General features: G+C 46.3%; 1 protein-coding gene across 2 annotated transcripts in view; it reads left to right on the top strand.

The window, feature by feature from the left end:
• FNDC3A (fibronectin type III domain containing 3A) overlaps positions 1 to 17,486 on the top strand; it is a 72,304-nt gene that overhangs the window by 34,554 nt on the left and 20,264 nt on the right. For both annotated transcript variants that reach the window (XM_032227309.1, XM_032227310.1), the window contains exons 7-15: positions 1,463 to 1,518; positions 3,609 to 3,763; positions 4,136 to 4,195; positions 5,565 to 5,703; positions 6,738 to 6,791; positions 8,439 to 8,560; positions 8,665 to 8,839; positions 15,094 to 15,180; positions 17,143 to 17,281. In XM_032227309.1, the coding sequence (XP_032083200.1) occupies positions 1,463 to 1,518; positions 3,609 to 3,763; positions 4,136 to 4,195; positions 5,565 to 5,703; positions 6,738 to 6,791; positions 8,439 to 8,560; positions 8,665 to 8,839; positions 15,094 to 15,180; positions 17,143 to 17,281 (987 nt within the window). The remainder of the gene's footprint in view (positions 1 to 1,462; positions 1,519 to 3,608; positions 3,764 to 4,135; positions 4,196 to 5,564; positions 5,704 to 6,737; positions 6,792 to 8,438; positions 8,561 to 8,664; positions 8,840 to 15,093; positions 15,181 to 17,142; positions 17,282 to 17,486) is intronic.

Genomic DNA, 17,486 nt, shown 5'->3' with positions numbered 1-17,486 from the left:
CAGCACAGCTCGGCTGTTGACGGTACGGTTGGAATGGGCCCAGCAGTGTCCACATGGATAAACGCAGCGCGTGCATGCATCTTAGCGCCTCTGCAAACCTCCACGATATATCATCCAGAAAGAAACTTCCGTAATCAGAGATTCCTTTGGTATTTGACCCTTTGCCTTAATTAGCATTCTGAACTTTGAGCCACGGAAGTCTTAAGCAGAAAAGAGAACATAACATTATCTGGAAACATGCATCTCTTTCTCCTTTTCAGTCATTTTAGCATTCCTAGCACCGAAGCTTTAATCTTAATTAACAGATGCTTCAAAAAGTTCCCAAGCATCTCCCCGGCCCAGGGAGTGTAGCCCGTCCTTTGAGGAAAGTTTGCTTATCGTTTGGTATGTGTCTAATCTCAAGAATGGACTTTTTTTTCCCCCTTGAGGAAAGTTTTCTAATGAAAGAAAACATTCTAAACCTGTGATGGCGAACCTATAGCAAGCATGCCACAGGTGCAGGTGTGAAATTCAGCAGGTTCTGACAGGTTCTGGAGAACCGGTAGCGGAAATTTTGGGTAGTTTGGAGAACCGGCATTTCTGGCTGGCTCCAGAGGTGGGAGGGAATTGAGATTTTGCAATATCCTTCCCCTGGAGTGGGGTGGAAATGGAGATTTTGCAATATCCTTTCCCTGCCATGCCCACCAAGCCACACCCACAGAACCGGTAATTAAAAAAAAAAAGAATTTCACCATTGCACAGGTGGCACGCAGAACCCTGTCTGTGGGAATGCCAGCCATCACCCCAGCCCAGCTCCAACGCACATGCGCAGGCGCCTCCCGCCGGTCAGCTGGTCTTCGTGTCTCTGCCACGCAAAACGGGGGCTGGGGCACCTACGGGGATGCATGGGGGCGGGGTGGATGTGTGTGGTCGTTCGCATTGCATTTGGGGGGTTTGCATGAGTGCACGTTCCCCCGTGCCCCGTTTTGGGCCTGGAAGACCTCATGTATCAACCTGGAAGCCAAAAATGGGCAAGGGGGGCTGGGGCGCACGCATGGGGGGGATGCACACGCATGTGCGGCGGGGGCGTTTGCATTGCATTTTGGAGTTTCGCACGGACGCGCATTGGGCACTCGGCATCCAAAAGGTTAGCTGTTCTAAACTGTATTTCCAAAGAGAAGGAGATTTTAAATATTAGAATTTAAAAATTAGCCGTGCAAGATATGTGCAAATTCTGGAGGGTATCACAGGCCAAGCTCAGAGGAAGTCTGTGCTGTTTTCCTTCTCCTTAACAGACTTGCAAGCTTGGCAGATTCGGTGATCAAAACAAATAAGGCCAGTGAACTTTGCTCAGCTTGTGTTTTGCTGCTTCCAACAACTTTATCTGTTGGCGCTGCAGTTTAAAAAAAAAAACACCATTTAACTGGGGATTTTTTGTTCTGTTTCTCCTTCGTTTAAAGTGTTGTTGTGTTTTTCCTCCTAGAATCTGACACAGAGTCTAGAAAATCTGAAGAACTCTTGAGCTTCAGTAAGCCTACCGTAAGTTGCAATAACGGATCACAGGGTGGGGGCCTCCTAACCTTCTCAAACCAAACGAAGATAGAAAATATTTAAAGGTGTATCAAATTCAGTTTTCAGTTCTGTATCTTAAACATGACAAGTGAAACATGCCTGCAGTCTCTAACTGCCTGATGAGGACAAATTCACCCACGCATGTAGATGTTTAAATAAAATAAGAATTGGGTGGAAAATGGAATGGACTTAGCCTCTAAGTTTAAGTCAGAAAGGATGAGGACAACAGGATACACAACACCAGGGACACCCACAACATGGCTACAAAGGCAGTCTGGTGAAAGTAGCATCTAAACTAAATCTTAAATCTTAAAATCTTAATCTTAAATCATATGGACTTCAACTCCCAGAATTCCCCAGCCAGCATTCTGGGAGTTGAAGTCCACAAGTCTTAAAAGTTCCCAAGTTTGGACACCCCTGATGTAGAGCCAATCCTGCCCTGTTAGATCTTACACCATATAGCAGGGGTGTCAAACTCAGTTTCATTGTGGGCCATAACAGGGCTGTGGTTGACCTTGGTGGGAGCGGGGGAGACAATTGGGTGGGATTGGCCAGCTTAACGCACCTACCGAAACTGCTGGCATGTTTCTTCTTTGCACTGGGTAGAATGGGCTGAAGCTGGCCCCTTACATTTTCCAGGATGGCCCCTTGGGCCGGATCCGACCACATCATAGAATGGATGTTTGACAGCTCAGCCCTGTAGCAATAGCATTTAGGCTTATATAGCAATAACAGTAGACTTATATACCGCTTCATAGTGCTTTACAGCCCTTTCTAAGCGGTTTACAGAGTCAGCATATTTCCCCTGACAATCTGGGCCCTCATTTTACCCACCTCGGAAGGATGGAAGGCTGAGTCAACTTTGAGCTGGTCAGGATCGAACTTTTGGCAATGAGCTGAATTAACCTGCAATAGCACTTAGACTTATATACCACTTCACAGTGCTTTACAGCTCTTTCTAAGTGGTTTTTCAGAGTCAGCATATTTTCCCCAACAATCTGGGTCCTCATTTTACCGACCTCAGAAGGATGGAAGGCTGAGTCAACCTTGAGCCTGATGAGATTCGATCTGCCAAATTGCAGGCAGTCGGCATGCAGCAGAAATAACCAGTGTCAGGCATGCAGCCGGTTCTTTTTGGGATCTTTGGCCTGCCACACTAATATTGTATTCTACTATGCTGTTCCATTAGAGGGGAATTGGGAGGGGGAATAGTAAGGAGTAGAATGTGATGTTGTCAAAACAAAATTCCTTCTAGAAAGCCAAGGTCATCCTTTCTCTCTGCACCTGACCGGAACTGGATGGGTGGAACTGCCAGCATGACAGTGGGAGATTGGACCATGTGATAGACTTGTGGGTGTGGGGGAAAGATCATGAACTTTCAACTGGGTGGGGAAAACCAGGAAGCTTTCAGATTCGGGTTTTCCCAGATGTGCCAACATGGCTCTCTTAATAAATTGGAACTTAGAGCAACACTTTGCCTTGGACTCTGATTTAATTTTGGATGTTATTTGGAACCTGACAGCCAGCAGTACTGCACTCTAACGACTCTAACCACTCCGTCCCCTTATATGCCGTGCCATACAGCACTCTGGGCGGTTTACAATGTAGAAGCATTATTTGCATATTGCCTGCAACAATCTGGGTCCTCATTTTACTGACCTCAGAAGGATGGAAGGCTCTATTTGTAATTGAAAGTGGTGATGCACAAATGTTTGTGACCAAACAACATGCTAAATAGATACGTAACTGATGATATTTTTAATGTATATTTTTGTTTGTTTTAAAATAAAATAAAAACTTTATATATATAAAAAAAGTTTGATGGAAGGCCGAGTCAACCTCGAACCCCATTGGGATCGAACTCCAGGCTGTGGGCAGTGTTAGCTGCAATACTGCACTTCACCCCCAGGGCTCCCGATGCTGCACCAGGCCTATCCAGTTGGGGCAGATGTAATGGCACAATGCAGCTGCCATCATTTTGGGGAAAGCGGCAAAGCAACCACATGTTGTGTATTTGTATTGTGAATGGTAACCCTCTTCCCTTTGGTTTTTCAAAGGTCTCTGAGGTACAGGCACGTTCAGCAGTTATTTCCTGGAATGCCCCAGCTGCAGCCCAGAATGAAGAAAGCCAGAGCCTCCCTCCTGAAGCTTTTACTTTTGAAGTTGCAATCTCGAATAGCGGTAAAAATGGAAAATTTAAATCCCTTTACAGGTGAGTCATTTTCATAATTGAATGGCATGGCTTTTTTAGCAAGCCACCTGACGGCCAGTGCCAATCAGGATTGTTTTTCCAGCTTTGTTTCCATGGAAATAATTTTAAACGTTGAGCTTATATTTGCTTCCACCGTTGAACTTTGAGCGCCAAATCCTAGAAGTAAATTTTAAGATTAGCTTTCCAGACCTATTTTTTATCCTGTGCCATCCTTCCTGAGATTTAGTCCTAGCATTTGTCAGTTGATTTGTCATTGTAACCATGTTTTTATTTTAGGATTTTCCCCTCTGTGCAAAAGGCAGAGGGATTTTCTAGCTCATTATTTTTGCTGTTGTTATGATCTAATGGTATCTCCCCTCCCCCCCTTTACAGTGGTGAGGATGTAACTTTTACTCTGTCTGAACTCCGGCCAGCAACTGATTATCATGTCAGGTGAGCTTGGAAAACAAAAGTTTATCAGTAGCAAGACAATAAAACAAAGTTCATAATGTTTTAAATTTGAAGGGGAGGGTTTTTTTGGGAGAGGAGGCCTTACATCAAAGGGTACAGGAGACCTGGAAATTGCACTAGTGCCAAAAAAGGGCTTTTTGTTTGTTTGTTTTTAAACCTATTTATGGCCCTTGGATTTTGTCGTCAAATAAACTGAAAATATAAAGGCTATTGTGAGTTTATTCAGTAGATATTTGGGTCCTGAGACTGGGGAGAAAGAAATCTGGAGCTGTGGGTCTCTAATTTACTTTCTGGAAACAAATACTGTGCGGGTAAGACACTTCTAACACCCCTTGGTGAGTGTGCTCTGTTAAGATACAGCCTGCTGTGCCTTAAAATGGCTTCTACCGTACTGCCATAAAATGGCTTCTACTGTACAGTGCAGTGGGGTTGCCATGGTAACGGCTTCACAACTCCACAAGGGGGCTCCCTCTCGTAAGGGGGAAAAATTCCTGAAATAGCTGTATGTCAGCCTTATGTTAACCATGGTCTTTTTTTCCAGATCTCCATGTCATTGTATGTTAGTAGCTTCTCCTTGGTTTATTTTGTTTCATTGTATGTTTGGCATTATTTATCCATAGGTTTACTGAATGCTTTATATATTCCCCCTTTCAAAACATTTTCTCATCTCCAATGAACCTTCAAAATGAACATATAACGAGAAGTTATAGAAGAAAACTGGGATAAGACTGAGGCTTTGTTTTTATAGCTATACTAGCTGATAACCTGGCGTTGCCTGTGTATTTATTTATCCTAATCCTGTATTAGACAGGAAAAGGAATGAATTATATCTATAGTGCCAAATCAAAGTAATTTTATTTACAGGGTTTTAAAAGTATAAGTAGAGTATACAAATTATAAAGTAAGCAGACACCTCCCTTGAAAACTTGCTCTCTATGCTTGAAGCTTAGGGCCTAGGGTGTTTTTTTTAAAGAACCAATCCCCCTTATCAGAGGGAGCCCCCCTTGTGGAGTACCATGAAGCTGTTATCATGGCAACTCCTCTGTGCTGTACAGTAGAAGCCATTTTAAGGCACAACAGGCTGTATCTTAACAGAACCTGAATCCAAAATGCACACTATCACTGTCAAAAATACTTTATAGATATAATTCATTCCTTTTCATTTCAGCGGCCCAGGCATTGCAGAGTTATGCTGGAACACACACACACACACACAGACACACACACCGAGGGGTGTTAGGGGTGGTTGAAATTGCTCAAGGCTTCCAGAGTTGTGCTAGAACATAGAGTCATTTATATATAGAAACAGATATATAGATATAGATCTATGTCTTTGTTGAACTTCATGCAGAGTTTCGGCATCGGGTCATTCCACCAAGGAATCTGTTTCAGAGCTGATGAGTTTTACTACCCAGAGTTGTGAACCGGATCCTCCAGCTGCACCAAAAGTAGTCAACAAAACCAAAAACAGCCTGACTTTACAGTGGAAGGTAAGAAGAAAGCCAAGAATGGATCCCAACCTCTGTGTAGGTCGTAACTGAGTTTCCAAAAGAAATAACAGTTTTTTTTTCCTCCCCCTCCTTGAAATGATGTTCCTTACCAAGTGACAACTTGCTTTGAACACACTCAGCTTACATTACACCTAGTTTTGTAGTGCGGGGACTGGGCAATAGTTAAATATTGTTTTTGTTTTTTAAGAATGCCTGGAGGTGAGGGTGGGAGATTTAGAACCTGAAGGCATTATTGGAAATAAAGACTTCATTTATTTATTAAATTGATACAGCCAACCAACTCACACATAGGAGACTCCAGGTACCATATAGTAAAATCCATTAAAAAACCCCACCTCTCCATCCCCAGATCAAGTCTATTGGGGTGTTGTTTAATGAGGCTATACAGGTAGTCCTCACCTTACAACAGTTCATTTAGTGGCTGCTTCCTCCTCTGCTTCCTTCCCCTTGCAAAAAACCCATTTAATTTAAATGCATAGCTGGAGAATGGAGGTGTGTTTCCTGTAGGAATGAAGTTGTCAGGCCTGCAGCCATATTTTCTTTTGGATCTTTGGCCTGCCACACTTTCTATTATTCTACTATGCATTTTCTATTGTGGGAAAATGGGAGGGGGGATTGTAAGGAGTTAGATGGTATGTAGCCATAACAAAATTCTTTCTAGAAAGCCAAGGTCATCCTCTGTCTGCACCTGACTGGAACTGGATGGGTGGAGGCTGCCAGCACGGCAGTGGAATATTGGATCATGTGATGGACTTGTGGGTGTGGGGACAAGATCTTGAACTTTCAATTGGGTGGGGAAAACCGGGAAGCTTTCAGATTCAGGTTTTCCCAGATGTGCCAACGTGGCTCTCTTTAATAAATTGGAACTGTGAGGAATACTTTGCCTTGGACTCTGATTTACTTTTGGATGCTATTTGGAACCCTGACAGAAGTATTGGGAATGCTTAAAGTTATGAAGTAATCTTCTCTCTAAATAACCTAGCAACCTAACTTTTCTTTCTTTCTTTTCACAGTCCTCCAATGACAATGGGTCCAAAATAACTAGCTACCTTTTAGAATGGGATGAGGTATGTTTCCTGTGTTTAATGAATTATTATCAATCTTAATAATTCTGGTGTTCTGCTCAAGACATTCGTCTGCATTTGGGTAAAACATCCTTCCATGCAAATGGCTGCAAACTTGCAACTCAAGAAGGAAGATCTTATCTTCCAACCAATCCACTTTTCTGGAAGGCAAGAAACAGAACTTCCAAAATGGGTTTTCACAGTTTTTGGGAGGTCTGCATAGTGCCCACATTTTTTTTTTATTTGCCTCTTCAAAATCTTGGTGCGTCTTATACTCCAGTGCGTCTTATATTCCGAAAAATATGGTAATCCATAATCAGGCTATGTAAGCCTTAACCAAGGCAGTCTTGTGTCCCTATGAAATACATGATCTATCCCTGGCTGTGGTTTTCTAATAAATACAAGGTTTAAAAACACACACACACACACACACAAAAACACCCCAAAACCTTACCTCAAAAGATTAGCACCAGAATGGGTTTATTACCAGAACTGTCACTTTCATTGCTTTTTAAAAAAATATATTTTGGATTGTAAAATACTGACTTTAAAATTGGCTTGTCAAGGAGAAATTGTATGAGATCACGGACTTAGTTCCCTAATGGTGACATGTTTGCTGCCAAAATTGATGGCATGGCACAATAGGCATTTTGCAAGGTTGCTTTGTATCTGTGATATTGCTGAACCCCCACCCCTCTCCAATTCCTGGGCAACAATAACAATGACACTTTGAGGATGGGATGTGCGGTGTACCTGAACTTGACAAATAAATTAACACGGTGGTAATGTTCCGCTTTTCATGGCCCAATTCAGAGCTGTGTTTAGGCTAATGGAATCTTGATTGAGAAGAGCTTTATTCTAGATTTTGAACTAAGAATCGTTGGTCTAAAGCAGGTCTTTACTAAGATAATGGCATGTTTCTGAGTCTAAATACTGCTCTAGTTCTTCTTTAACAGAAAATTTTATTCCTTTCTTTAGGCTTCATGCAATGTTTCTCAACCTTGGCAACTTTAAGATAGGTGGACTTCAACTCCAAGAATTCCGCCATACTTAAAAGTTGCCAAAATTGAGAAACACTGGCCAAATGGCTTTTGTGTGTCAAAATGAGGAGGAGGAGGAGGAGGCAAACTCTGCCCCGTAAGCCTTCCACCTCCAAATATGAAAGATTCTAGCTTAGGCATCACGGTTAACTGGATCTTTGAGAACTGCACTGTAATTTCTGACTTAATTTAATTTTAATAAGAAGAGACTGAACAAAGGTAAAGGCCCATGATGGCGAACCTATGGCGTGTCTGCCAGAGGTGGCACGCAGAGCCCTCTCTGTGGGCACATGCGCCATCTGGTTGCTTGGCTGGTCTTCACAGATGCTGGAGCGCCAGAAAATGCCCCCCAAACCAGCCTGAAAACAGCCCCCAAATGCCCCCCAAACAGGCATGCGCGTGTTGGCCAGCTGGTCTTTGGGTTTCCCATGCTCCAGCATGCAAGAAGACCAGCTGGCCAGCGTGCATATGCACACACCTTCCAGTTTGGGCACTCGGTGCCGAAAAAGTTCGCCATCACTGGTATAGGCTTTCCTGTTTGAGCAAGGCTAAGACTAGAAGACCTCCAAGGTCCCCTCCAACTCTTGTCGTTGTGTTCTTCTTTGAAAAGGGGAAGACGGGAGCCTTCAAAGAATGCTACTACGGACATCTAAAGCAGCACAAAGTCACCAAGCTGTCCCCCTCTACCAAATACGCGTTCAGACTAGCAGCCAAAAATGACATTGGCATGAGGTAAAGAAAAAGGGGGGCGGGAGGTGTTGTGAGTTCATCATTTCCACAAAGACTTGTATGGCTCAGCTTCTTACCTAACCCCACCATGTTTTCTCCTCCCCCAGTGGGTTTGGCGAGACGTTGGTCTGCTTCACCATCGGAGTTGTCCCCCCACCGCCCCTCCCACCCCAGCTAAGTAAGGCAGGCGTGAACTGGCTGTCACTCAAATGGGGGCCTCCCAACGGCATGACTTCGGACGACTCTCTGACGTACATTTTGGAAATGGAAGAAGAAGGTTCGGTGAGTAGCTTTCGGATCCTTGAGTTTAGAGTAGGGAGAGAGAGAAGACTTGGAAAAGAGCAGCTGCCCTTCAGGGTGGATTAGAAGGTTGCCTAGTGAATAATTGCGTTGTGTGCCGTTTGCCCGTCCCAGAGGATCTGATAGTCAATGAACCCTTCTGAGACTCATTTAGCATCCCATTGTTGCTACTCAAAAGCCTTCTCCTTAGAAGAAGGGCCAAACGCAGTAAACAGTAGAGTTGCATAATGCTTTGGATTCAGAGAAAAGGGAAGTGGATGACACTGGAGGATATCTGACTGTTTATCAGGAATAATGGCTCTATCAAGCATGGGGAGGAGGTAGCTATAAGAAACCCATTAAAATATTGGAAAACTCTTACCATTCCAGAAGTTTTAAGAAGTTATTTTCGGCAACGTGTCATCTACTTGTTTTGAGAAAGGCAGTATTTTCTAATAATCAAAGAATGAAGCAATGACTATTGATACATCAATATTGATAAAGGGACGTGGTGGCTCAGTGGCTAAGACGATGAGCCTGTCGATCAGAAAGGTCGGCAGTGCGGCGGTTCGAATCCCTAGTGCCGCATAAGGGGGTGAGCTCCCGTTACTTGTCCCAGCTTTGCCAACCTAGTAGTTCGAAAGCATGTAAAAATGAAAGTAGAAAAATAGGAACCACCTTTGGTGGGAAGGTAACAGCGTTCCGTGTGCCTTCGGCATTTAGTCATTCCGACCACATGACCCCGAAGACGTTTTTGGACAGCGCTGGCTCTTCGGCTTTGAAACGGAGAAAAGCACTGCCCCCTAGAGTTGTGAACGACTAGCACATATGCGTGAGAGGAACCTTTACCTATACCTTTATATATATATATATATATATATACCGTATTTTCACCCATATAACCCGCGGGTTATATGCGGTTTTTACATGCACAGCGCCCCCCTGCGGGGTATAAAAGTGGGCGGGGTATACGTAAAATATTTTACACAGATTAACTAAAGGGAGAGCTTGGGACCACCACTTTCCTCGCGGCAGTGGGCTGGCTCGGCGGCTCGGGCTCCTTTTCTCCCTTTTCCTGCTTGGGTTTCGGGACGCCTTCGTGAAAACCCCACCCCTGGCTATGGGCGAAGCGACCAGGAAGAAGCAGGAGGTGGGAGGAAGCCTTCTCTGGGCTTGAAAGTCCGGCAGGAAGGGAAGGGAAGGAGGCGGCGGCGCGGCTGTGGCTCCGTTTTCACACACACACACACCCCTCCCTTCTTCTGCTTTGCTCTGTGAAAGGGCTTCACTGCCGAAGCATTTTGGTTTAAAAAAAAAAAAAACCGTCCCTTTCTCTCTCCAGTTAACAGGGCCAACCCAAGTGGTGCATTTTATCTGGGAGACGCCACGCAACGAGGGAATCTCCTTTTGGGGGGGGGGTGAGACGCTGACAGAAAAAGGGCAAGCAGTGGCCGTGTGAGGCGGCCTTGAGAGCTCCAAACGACCTACCGTACTGGCTGGCGAGGTTAGTTCTCTAAAGGCCGTTGAAAGCTCCGGGGAAACCCCTTTTTCCGCCCTCGGAGCCCCCGGTGCTTCCTCAACCCCCCCACACTTTTTCCTCTTTGGTTCACCCCACCCCCGCCCTCAAGGGCCCGGGACTCTGGGAAAGTGTGCAGCTGGGGGGCTGGGGAGGAGAGAGCGTCTACCGTTCCTCACGGGAGGCACTTCGAGCCCCGCCGTATCTGAGAGGCTCTTAGTCGTCGGTGTGGGAGAGGAGAGAAAGGTTAAAATGTTTTTGAAACATAAAAAGAATCCTTTGTGGGCAAACTTAAAGCTGCTGGGCTGCACGGGCTTGCTGTAAATTGAGGGCATGTTTTGCCTTTATTTATTTTGCCGCCTCCCCTTCCCTTCCTCGGAGGGGAACGCTCGGAGCAAAAGGGACCCCCGCCTCGTTAAAGCCGCATCCGACGCTTCACCTACAAACGATCCCGATTCTCCCGCGTCCTTCCTTCCTTCCCTCCCTTCAATGTACCGTACTCTTCCTATAAAGAGAAGGGAAGCGTGAACAAACTCCGGGCAGGAGATGGGCTCGCGTAGAGGTACCAGAAGTTTAACCGTTTCACCTAAGCCACAGCTCGTCCTCTCTTGGGACAGCCTTCCGCCGACATTAAAACGATGCGTGAACTTGCGAAAAACTGTGGCAGGCACGGAGGGGAGGGAGGGAGCAAAAAAAGAAGCGAGAAACAGATATTTTCTCCCTCTCGTGAAGGGGGGAGGATCTGGTGCTTTCCGGCTCGGGCTCCTTTTCTCCCTTTTCCTGCTTGGGTTTCGGGACGCCTTCGTGAAAACCCCACCCCTGGCTATGGGCGAAGCGACCAGGAAGAAGCAGGAGGTGGGAGGAAGCCCGGATTCTGCAGCCCCTCGCCTTCTCTGGGCTTGGAAGTCCGGCAGGAAGGGAAGGGGAGCAGGCGGCGGCGCGGCTGTGGCTCCGTTTTCACACACACACACACACCCCTCCCTTCTTCTGCTTTGTTCTGTGAAAGGGCTTCACTGCCGAAGCATTTTGGTTTAAAAAAAAAAAAACACCGTCCCTTTCTCTCTCCAGTTAAGAGGGCCAACCCAAGTGGTGCATTTTATCTGGGAGACGACACACACACACACACACACGACACGTGCGGCAGGAGGAGCGGCGTCCTCCGCGCTCTCGGCTGCCACAAACGCCACGCAACGAGGGAATCTCCTTTTTTGGGGGGGGGTGAGGCGCTGACAGAAAAAGGGCAAGCAGTGGCCGTGTGAGGCGGCCTTGAGAGCTCCAAACGACCTACCATACTCCGTTTTCACACACACACACACCCCTCCCTTCTTCTGCTTTGCTCTGTGAAAGGGCTTCACTGCCGAAGCATTTTGGTTTAAAAAAAAAAAAAAAACCGTCCCTTTCTCTCTCCAGTTAACAGGGCCAACCCAATCCCGCGTCCTTCCTTCCCTCCCTTCAGAGCGAGGAAGCGGCAGCTCGTCCTCTCTTGGGACAACTTGCGAAAAACTGGAGGGAGGGAGCGAAAAAAGAAACGAGAAACGGATATTTTCTCCCTCTCGTGAAGGGGGGGGGGGATCTGGTGCTTTCTCCGCTCGGCGACTAAGAGCCTCTCAGATACGGCGGGGCTCGAAGTGCCTCCCGTGAGGAACGGTAGATGCTCTCTCGCCTGCCAGAAGGGAGCAAAAAAATAACAAAGGAGCGGAGAAAGCACCAGATCCTCCCCCCTTCACGAGAGGGAGAAATCCGTTTCTGGCTTCTTTTTTTGCTCCCTTCTGGCGAAGGGGGGAGGGATCTGGTGCTTTCTCCGCTCCTTTGTTATTTTTTTGCTCCCTTCTGGCAGGCGAGAGAGCATCTACCGTTCCTCACGGGAGGCACTTCGAGCCCCGCCGTATCTGAGAGGCTCTTAGTCGCCGAGCGGAGAAAGCACCAGATCCCCCCCCCCTTCACGAGAGGGAGAAAATATCCGTTTCTCGTTTCTTTTTTCGCTCCCTCCCTCCAGTTTTTCGCAAGTTGTCCCAAGAGAGGACGAGCTGCCGCTTCCTCGCTCTGAAGGGAGGGAAGGAAGGACGCGGGATTGGGTTGGCCCTGTTAACTGGAGAGAGAAAGGGACGGTTTTTTTTTTTTTTTTAAACCAAAATGCTTCGGCAGTGAAGCCCTTTCACAGAGCAAAGCAGAAGAAGGGAGGGGTGTGTGTGTGTGTGAAAACGGAGTATGGTAGGTCGTTTGGAGCTCTCAAGGCCGCCTCACACGGCCACTGCTTGCCCTTTTTCTGTCAGCGCCTCACCCCCCCCCAAAAAAGGAGATTCCCTCGTTGCGTGGCGTTTGTGGCAGCCGAGAGCGCGGAGGACGCCGCTCCTCCTGCCGCACGTGTCGTGTGTGTGTGTGTGTGTGTCGTCTCCCAGATAAAATGCACCACTTGGGTTGGCCCTCTTAACTGGAGAGAGAAAGGGACGGTGTTTTTTTTTTTTTAAACCAAAATGCTTCGGCAGTGAAGCCCTTTCACAGAACAAAGCAGAAGAAGGGAGGGGTGTGTGTGTGTGTGTGAAAACGGAGCCACAGCCGCGCCGCCGCCTGCTCCCCTTCCCTTCCTGCCGGACTTCCAAGCCCAGAGAAGGCGAGGGGCTGCAGAATCCGGGCTTCCTCCCACCTCCTGCTTCTTCCTGGTCGCTTCGCCCATAGCCAGGGGTGGGGTTTTCACGAAGGCGTCCCGAAACCCAAGCAGGAAAAGGGAGAAAAGGAGCCCGAGCCGGAAAGCACCAGATCCTCCCCCCTTCACGAGAGGGAGAAAATATCTGTTTCTCGCTTCTTTTTTTGCTCCCTCCCTCCCCTCCGTGCCTGCCACAGTTTTTCGCAAGTTCACGCATCGTTTTAATGTCGGCGGAAGGCTGTCCCAAGAGAGGACGAGCTGTGGCTTAGGTGAAACGGTTAAACTTCTGGTACCTCTACGCGAGCCCATCTCCTGCCCGGAGTTTGTTCACGCTTCCCTTCTCTTTATAGGAAGAGTACGGTACATTGAAGGGAGGGAAGGAAGGAAGGACGCGGGAGAATCGGGATCGTTTGTAGGTGAAGCGTCGGATGCGGCTTTAACGAGGCGGGGGTCCCTTTTGCTCCGAGCGTTCCCCTCCGAGGAAGGGAAGGGGAGGCGGCAAAATAAATAAAGGCAAAACATGCCCTCAATTTACAGCAAGCCCGTGCAGCCCAGCAGCTTTAAGTTTGCCCACAAAGGATTCTTTTTATGTTTCAAAAACATTTTAACCTTTCTCTCCTCTCCCACACCGACGACTAAGAGCCTCTCAGATACGGCGGGGCTCGAAGTGCCTCCCGTGAGGAACGGTAGACGCTCTCTCCTCCCCAGCCCCCCAGCTGCACACTTTCCCAGAGTCCCGGGCCCTTGAGGGCGGGGTGGGGTGAACCAAAGAGGAAAAAGTGTGGGGGGGTTGAGGAAGCACCGGGGGCTCCGAGGGCGGAAAAAGGGGTTTCCCCGGAGCTTTCAACGGCCTTTAGAGAACTAACCTCGCCAGCCAGTACGGTAGGTCGTTTGGAGCTCTCAAGGCCGCCTCACACGGCCACTGCTTGCCCTTTTTCTGTCAGCGTCTCACACCCCCCCCCAAAAGGAGATTCCCTCGTTGCGTGGCGTCTCCCAGATAAAATGCACCACTTGGGTTGGCCCTGTTAACTGGAGAGAGAAAGGGACAGTGTTTTTTTTTTTTTTAAACCAAAATGCTTCGGCAGTGAAGCCCTTTCACAGAGCAAAGCAGAAGAAGGGAGGGGTGTGTGTGTGTGTGAAAACGGAGCCACAGCCGTGCCGCCGCCTCCTTCCCTTCCCTTCCTGCCGGACTTCCAAGCCCAGAGAAGGCTTCCTCTCACCTCCTGCTTCTTCCTGGTCACTTCGCCCATAGCCAGGGGTGGGGTTTTCACGAAGGCGTCCCGAAACCCAAGCATTTTTTTTCTATTGAATTTCAAGATCTCTCCCTTGAGTTGAGTTCCTCCAACCCCTCCCCAGCTCGCCCAGGCTTTCTCCTCCGATTGGTTTTAATGGGTAGGTCCGATGGAATAGCGCTAATGTAATGTTTGCCGATGGCTTACTCATTGCGGGTTATATAAGTGGGCGGGGTATACGGGAAACATTTTACACGATCTTGAAAATCTGCAGGTTATTCGCGTGTGCGGGTTATTTGCGTGGGCGGGTTATATGGGTGAAAATACGGTATATATATATATATATATATATATATATATATATATATATATATATATATATATATATATATATATATATACAGGTTCGATTCCCAAAAAACTTGGGTATGGCTAGCTGATGAGAGCTAAATAGCTTGAAATAGATCTATACTAGTCTCCCTTTATTTATTTATCAGCATAAATATAACATATATATATATATATGTGTGTGTGTGTGTGTGTGTGTGTGTGTGTGTGTGTGTGTGTGTGTGTATATATATAAATATATATATATATATTTCATATATATGGTATAGGTAAAGGTTCCCCTCACGCATATGTACTATATATATATAGTAAATTCCCTCCTCCCCGCTCCCTGATCTTTGACATGAATGCAGATTCTTTAACCGGGAACGTAAATCCATTCTTAATAATTACTGGGGTTATGATTTTTTTTAAAAATTACAATTGTCATAAATGTACACATTATATAATCCATGGCTATAAAGTGGAAAGGTTTACTAAGGAATATGTGAACACTGGACATACATTTTTCTTTATGCAGGATTATGGCTTCCAAGCAGGGTACAATGGAGATGAGCTTTCTTGCACTTTAAGTGACCTTAGAAGAAACACTTCCTATAAATTTCGGGTAGGTGCTAAATCCAAATAACCAACACATCCACATGCTGATAAATCCCTTACTCCCCCCTGAAAACTGCTTACTAGTGACTTGTTCCTGCAAACTAGGTGAAATATAATACCTCTTCAAGGCTTTAGGAGAAGTTTAGACTTCTGTTAAAGGCCTTTGGAAATGACTTGATCGAAGCCTTCTTTGGTCCCTTCTAGTTCAATACTGAGGAACCTTAAGTAGCACCAACTTTTTATTTTTTTGAAATTTCTATCTGAAGATACTCGGGGTTGAATTTGGGACTTTCTTTACGCAAAGCTTGTGTCGTTGACATATGACTCTTTTGCGAACCTCGCTATGCTCCCCAGTCGTCAGCTATCCATTGTTAGCTTGCAAAATACCTTGTTCATTGATTGGAATATCATGAAGATTCTCCAGTCTGTGGAGTCCTTGGTCCAACTTGGTGCTCTCTGACCTTGGCATTTTCCTGGAGGATGTTGCGTTACCCAACTAGGTTGTCATGCAAGCACCAGTGATATTGCTTAGTTTCAATCAGAATAGAGCTGGAATGGACATTGGAGGTTTTCTAGTCTAATTTTCTAGTTCATGCAGGAGAGGCTATACCAGGGGTCAGCAACCCTGGGCTCTGGAGCCGCATGTGGCTCTTTCATCTCTCTGCTGCGGCTCCCTGTCGCTCAAAATATGGGTCACATCTGCCAATGTGTGATACCCACCAGCACGCGATTTATTGAGCTCTTCGACCCTCGGTAGTCCAACCATGGATAAATCCAAGAAAAGAAAAGTTTCAGAAGAAAACAGAACATTTAATTCAACTACATATGCTAGTTCTGTGTCCACTCAGGAAATAGTCAGGCATGGGAAGGGTTTTGTGACTCCCGTTGTTTTCTTTTCTGTGGGAAACGGGTCCAAAGGGCTCTTTTGGTGTTTAAAGTTGCTGACCCTTGGCCTGTACCCTTTCAGATAAGTGGTTGTCCAATCTCTTCTTAAAAACCTGATGAAGCATCCCAACTTCTGGCGGCAAGCTGTTCTACTGGTTAATTGTCCTCACTGTTAGGAAGTTTCTCCTTAATTCCAAGTTGCTTCTCTCCTTCCAACTTCCCCTTTTACCAACACATTTTGCAAGTCTCCTGTGACAATCCTTCTTTGTGCTCAACTTCATAAATATTTTCACGTGTTGTGAAGCGAGTGAGGTTATTCTACATGTAAATATATTTTTAGAGTCATTGTATGGAACTTCAGGCTTTTTAATGGCACCTATAGGCCAGTGATATATACCGTATTTTTCGGAGTATAAGACACAACATTCCCCCCCCCCCCAAAAAAAAAAGTGGGTGAAAATTTAGGTGCTTCTTATAGACTGAATATGGGCGTTTTTGAATTCCCGAATCTTCTGCGTGTTGCATTTTCGCCCTCCCCAGCTCCCAGAAGCACTCTGCAGGCCAAAAACAGGCCCGTTTTTGACTAAAACAGGCCATGCAGAGCACTACAGAGTGCTTCTGGGGCTTGGTAGGGTGAAAACGCAACGCATGGAGGCCAAAAACTCTTCTTCTCTTGTTTTCCTCCTGTAAATTTAGGTGCGTGTTATAGTCTGAAAAATACGGTAGATGATCTAGTGGAGAAAGACATTCCAAAGGTGTTTTTTCAAAAGGCAAGTGGACTTTGTTTTTCCCTTGAAGACAAAGACCCTTCTCATCCAAGACACCGAAGAAGAACTGAAGACGCTTCTTGGATGAGAAGCGAAAGGATTTCAAGTGAAAACGCGGAAAATCCAGCTGCCTTTTGAAAAAGCGCTTTTGGGACAACCATGACCCGGATGACCGAGGATCTCTACAGACATTTAGTGGGATAAAGAGTTTTGATTTCTTTGCTTCCCTATATATAAAAAGCTCTGATTTTTTTTTTAAAAAAGAAAAACCACATACGTATTTTTAACTAAGTTTGTTCTCTTTTGCAATGGGACAGTTGTTTGCTCACAACACGGAAGGGAAAAGTGGGGCCAGTGAAGTTGTGGAGTTTAGCACATGCCCTGACAAGCCTGGGCCTCCGAGTAAACCAGCTGTAAAGGGAAAAATCCATTCCCACAATGTGAAAGTTACTTGGGGTAAGAAAACTTTATTCCCTTGCTGAAGCTCTCCTTTGTTTTCCTCCCCTCTGCTGTCCTGCCCCCAATCCTTAGCTCAGGGGTGTCAAACTCAATTTCATTGACGGCCATCAAGGTTGTGTTTGACCTTGGTGGGGGGCGGTGGGCGTGGCTGGGGGGCGTGGCCATTGTGGTGACCCGAGTGCTATGCCAGTGAAAACAGGCT

This window comes from Thamnophis elegans, chromosome 12 (assembly GCF_009769535.1).
Source record: "Thamnophis elegans isolate rThaEle1 chromosome 12, rThaEle1.pri, whole genome shotgun sequence".
In the NCBI taxonomy this organism is placed as follows: Eukaryota; Metazoa; Chordata; class Lepidosauria; order Squamata; family Colubridae; genus Thamnophis; species Thamnophis elegans.
Note: the sequence above shows the minus strand (reverse complement) of the source record. Positions and strands in the feature narration are given on the sequence as shown.